General features: G+C 38.5%; 1 protein-coding gene across 1 annotated transcript in view; it reads left to right on the top strand.

Annotated features, from left to right (window-relative positions):
- The window catches only part of WDHD1 (WD repeat and HMG-box DNA binding protein 1), a 108,179-nt gene that overhangs the window by 54,725 nt on the left and 48,037 nt on the right, over positions 1-5,417 (top strand). The window contains exons 14-15 of the mRNA XM_006864621.1: positions 1,208-1,345; positions 4,500-4,656. Of these exons, the coding sequence (XP_006864683.1) occupies positions 1,208-1,345; positions 4,500-4,656 (295 nt within the window). The remainder of the gene's footprint in view (positions 1-1,207; positions 1,346-4,499; positions 4,657-5,417) is intronic.

The raw sequence follows: 5,417 nt of genomic DNA on the forward strand, positions 1-5,417 counted from the left end.
TTAGAGCATTCCAATTTAGTTGTTAGGTGCTATTTAGTTGGTTCCATACTAGGACAAGTGTATTACTGAGAGAACTTGTCTGCAGCCTTCCACTGATCTCAGAGTCAAAACACAATTTGTTGGAATACACGCGTGCACGTATAGACTAGAACCTTGTAGCAGTCCTTTTTTTACTTACCCTCATACTTTGTGCTTCTTTATTATGCTCTCTAGGTCAGGGGCCTTTAGTGTTTCAATTTCAATTTTCTTTAAATGATAGTTACACCTTTACATTGATTTTATGTTTCACAGGTCAAGAAAGTTAGACTGACTACCCTATGGATGTCATCAAGGCCCATTCTTTAAATACATCTCTGTGTCCATGACTTCTAAACTGATGCCATGAGCCCTGACCTCTCCCTGTGTCTTTAGACTTAGGAATCCAACTGCCCATTGGAAATCTCTTGGACACAATAGAAATAATTGATTTTTTTTTCCTTTCAAGCTTGTTTCTTGCTTACTAGTAAATAGCATGCTGTCCATCCAGTTTCTAGTTTTATCTTCTCCACTAACATTCTAATGCAACTCAGTTACCATCTCTTGGACATTTTTTAATAGCCTCCTAACTCTTCCTTGGAGTCCTAATGTGACACTGTAGGATAAGCACTGGACTGCTAACTGCAAGGTCAGCAGAGCAAACCCCCCAGCTGGGTCTCTATACAGGGTCTCTGAGTTGGAACCAACTTAATGGTGCTTAACAACCACAACTAGTCTTCAACTTCAGTTCTTGCTTGCCACAGTCCATTCTCCATACAGACTAGGTGATCTTTTAAAACAGAAACCAGATCACATTCCTCTTCAAATATTTTAACACTTAGCACTCACTCGTTTTCTTGTTTGTGTATTTGGGTTTGTTTGTCTTTATTCCATCTGAATATAAACTACAGGAGAACAGTCTACCACTCTGTCCCCAATGCCTAAGACATGTAGTAAGCTCTCTGCAAATATTGCTTGAGTGTTTGAATAATTACTTTGTACAGTCCATGTAAGATTATGTTGTACTTCTGATACCTGAATGGTGCTTCACTTTAGGTGGGTTACCCATAAATATAATGCTGCATAAGCTAGAATTTATCACAAAAGGAATTCAGTTCACAGGAAATAATTTAGACTACATAATAGCTGGATACTTTTTGATGTCTGACTTATATTTACATTTTCTCACCAGGTACAGGATTTGATGGGGATCAGTGCCTTGGAGTTCAGCTTCTAGAGCTGGGGAAAAAGAAAAAACAAATCCTGCATGGTGACCCTCTTCCTCTTACAAGGAAATCCTACCTTACATGGGTTGGATTTTCAATTGAAGGCAAGATAAATTTATTTATTTATATCAAAGACATTTTTTCCTAGGAAGAGAAGTGTTTCATTGTTTTATTTCTGTTTTCTTTAGAGCTAGATATTGTCCTCATTTTATGTTTAAATTTCTTTATTTTTCTACGTTGGCCAAGCTATGTATTATTAGGCAAGATAGCTATGGTTTTATTCATGAGAGTTTTTCTTTATGAGAATTCTGATTAGAAAACTTACTTTTCTGAAGGAAAAAAAAAGATAGATAGATAGATAGATAGATGCAGATACATAAGACATATATATACGCATTATATATATGTTAAGTGCCATCGAGTTGGTTCTGACTCACAGTATCCCTGTATAGGGTTTCCGAGGAGCAGCTAATGAGTTTGAGTGGCCAACCTTCCAATTCAAACCGACCTTGCGGTCCAGTGTGTATCTTACAATGCTGCATATATATGTATATGTATATATTTTTTTCTAAAAGTGTTGATGAGATAACAAGGAGAAAATTCAAATCAGTGATAAAGTGGCTTTTCTAGCACATTCTACAAAGAAGTCAGGAATTTTCTAGATCTGCCCTGTCCCCTGTGGTAGCCACTGGCCCGATTTGGCTATTGTATACTTGAAATCTGGCTAATCTGGATTGAGATGTGCTGAGAGTGTAAAATATACTCTGAATTTTAAAGATTTAGTTTGTGTTAAATATGTTACAAAAGTTAGTATCACCGTTTTTGCTTACTCTTCCAATGTGGCTCTCGTTGGCTGTTGATTTCCACTCATGACAACCCAAGTGTGCAGAGTAGAGCTGCACTTTGTAAGGTTTCAAGCCCTTGGCCTTTCAGAGGCTTTACATCTGAGGTGCCTCTGGGCAGGGCTTCAAACTGCCAAGCTTTTGGTTAATAGCCATGCACTTGATTATTTGCACCACCTAGAGTAGCATATGGGTAGGAGTCGGGCTGCTAACCTAAAGGTCAGTAGCTTGAACCTACCAGCTGTTGCACTGGGAAAAATGATGAGGTTTTTTGCTCCCGTAAAGATTTATAACCTTGGAAACCCTATGTAGAGCCACTATAATTCAGAACCGACTCCACGGCACACCACCACCTCTACCACCAGGGCCTCCTATTATGATTCTAGAAAATTAAAACTTATATTTGTGACTCAACATATTTCAACCGAATAGTGATATTGTAGAATCATTTGATAGTGGCATATGGCAGGTGAGAGGCACCCTGGTTGTATGGTAGTTAAAAAGCTAGACTACAAACAATTAGGTTGATCATTCAAACTCACCAGTTGCTTCATGGGAGAAAGATAATGTTAATCCGCTCTGTAAAGATCATAGCCTTAAACCCTATGGGGCAGTTCTGCTGTGTCCTGTAAGGTCACTGTAGGGCTTGTAAACCTGTCTGAAGAACGTAAATATTTCTATTATTGGAGATTTGTAGTTATATTACAGAGTCATGGTGTGGTGTTATAGGATAAGCCCGCAACCTCAATGTTGGTTTGAACCATAAGGTTGGTGGTTCAAACTCACCAGCCACTCCTTAGAAACCCTGTACAGAGTCGCTATGAGTCTGAGTAACAACTATATTACTGGAAACTCATTTGTCATTTAAAAATAATTAAATAGTTTCAGGTCATTAGGATATTAATGATCAATAGATCATTAGGATATTAATGATCATGTATTCTTTAGTGACCATTCTACACATTTTACACACGCCTACGTATCATGTCCACACTGAAGATACTGTTGTCTGCGGAGTGACAAGGGTGTGAAGCTACAGATAAGAGGAAGGGATAATTAGGTAGTTTGTTGTGCATTTCCTGAGGTGAGAGCATTTGTTGTTACGTGCTGTCGAGTTGGCTCTGACTCAGTGACCCTATCTGTGTATATACAACAGAACCAAAGAAACACTGTCAGGACCTGCTCCATTTGTACAATCGTTGTTTCTGTTGAGACATGATGCAGCCGTTGTTAATCCATCTTACTGAGCGTCTTTCTGTTTTTTTGCTGACCCTCTACTTTACTAAGCATGATGTCCTTTTCCAGGGACTGTACCCTCCTGATAACATATCCTAAGTATGTGAGATGAAGTCTCCCATCTAAGGAACATTCTAACTGTACTTTTTCCAAGAAAGATATGTTTATTCTTCTGACAGTCTACAGTACATTCTGTATTTTACGCCAGCACCTTAATTCAGACTTCGATTCTTTGTTCTTCCAGCTTTCATTGTCTAGCTTTCACATGCAGAGGAGGCAAACAAAAATACCATTACTTGGGTCAGTGGTTGGTTGTTGTGTCCTGTCAGGTCAATTCTGACTCACAGCCACCATGTACATGGTTTCCGAGGCTGTAAATCTTTATGGGAGCAGAAAGCCTCATCTTTCCCCCCAGAGCAACTGGTAGATTCAAACTACTGACTTTGAGGTTAGCAGCCCAGCTCTTAATCCACTCCCAGGCCTTCTTGGGTGAGAGTAGATGGGAAATAGGAAGCTTACCTCTTTTTCTTGGTAAGAATTGCTGGGGATAGAGCAGTGTCAAGGTCAAGATTGAGAAGGAGGAAGAAAAGGACCAGAGACAAATTTGCATCAAGTTCTGGTCCTTTATCCATCTGTCTTAATTAAGGAGCCTTCAGATTCAAGCTTACTCTATATTCATTTTTACTGAAATTGACTTTAAAGTTATTACTGAAGTATTCCACCAGGTGGCATAGTTTTCAATGAAATGGTCAGTTTTTTTCTCTTTATTTGAGTAATTTTTAGGTATAGTGGTTGTGTGCCATAGGGTTGGTTCCGACTCATAGCAACCCTGTATGGTGTTTCCAGGGTTATAAATCTTTACAGGAGCAGAAAGCTTCATCTGTCTCCCTTAGAGCAGCTGGTAGGTTTGAATTGCTGACCTTGCAGTTAGCAGCCCAACACCTAACTCACTACCAGAGCTCCTTAATTTTAGATGTATCACATGTAATTTTATTTCATATCCAGTTAGGTCTTACTCTATGCAATTTGGTGAAATTTTGTAGAAAATAATCTTGGATTTTGCCTTTTTGTTTTGTTTTTGCTTTGGAAATGAAAGTTGATTGGTAAGTATGTTGAAATAGAATTTATATTCAGGTGTGTAGGTATGTCTCCCAGTGGATTCTTTTCTCTTGGTCTATAGGTACCCCGTGCTACGCGGATTCAGAGGGCATTGTTCGCATGCTTAACAGGGGACTTGGTAACACATGGGTTCCTGTGTGTAACACAAGAGAACACTGCAAGGGCAAGTCTGATCACTACTGGGTGCTCGGTGTCCATGAAAACCCCCAGCAGCTCAGGTGGGCTATTAGAAAATTATGTCTGAAGTTAAATCTTTTTAAAAAGACTTTAAAATTCTCTGTACTGTGCTCTTATATTTGTTTGTCTTTCTTGTTGGTCCATCTACTTGCTTTTTATGTGCATCAAATTAAACATTTATGTTCACTTTGAAGCTTTCAATCTGTTGCTTGACTTGAATGTATTGGACAAAATAAAAAATTTTAAATTGATTAGTGTGATATTAGCATCGTTTTAGGCAGATGTTGAGTGAGTGGATGTTTTTGGTTAAGCATGGCATTTCACCTTTTATTTATAGTCGTTTCTTTTAAACTGATTTAGAATTCAATCTACCTAACTCACCTGCTTTTTGAGATTTTTAATTATTGTACCAGGAGGGGAGCAAGAAATGATTGGAATACGTAATTGACTACACATGTAGAATTCTCAGTCTGTTTTGCCTCATGTCAGTATTGTTTTAAATTTTTCCTTTATTATTTATTTTATACCTGACCTTTTCTTCTTTTTTTGGTCTAAAGATTGTCAACAGTATCATGTAAGTACATGGTGACTAAAGACACTACAGCTTTCGTGGAACTTGTAAACTGATAGAGTTCTTGTTGTTAGGTGCCATCAATTCAGTACCGACCCATAGCGACCTTATGCACAGCAGAACATAACACTTCCTGATCCTGGGACAACCTCATTATTGTTGCCACGCTTTACCCCATCCATGTTGCCACTTGGCCAATCCATCTCATTGGGGTCTTCCTCTTTTTCTCTG

Source organism: Chrysochloris asiatica, unplaced genomic scaffold, assembly GCF_000296735.1.
Source record: "Chrysochloris asiatica unplaced genomic scaffold, ChrAsi1.0 scaffold00067, whole genome shotgun sequence".
Taxonomy (NCBI): Eukaryota; Metazoa; Chordata; class Mammalia; order Afrosoricida; family Chrysochloridae; genus Chrysochloris; species Chrysochloris asiatica.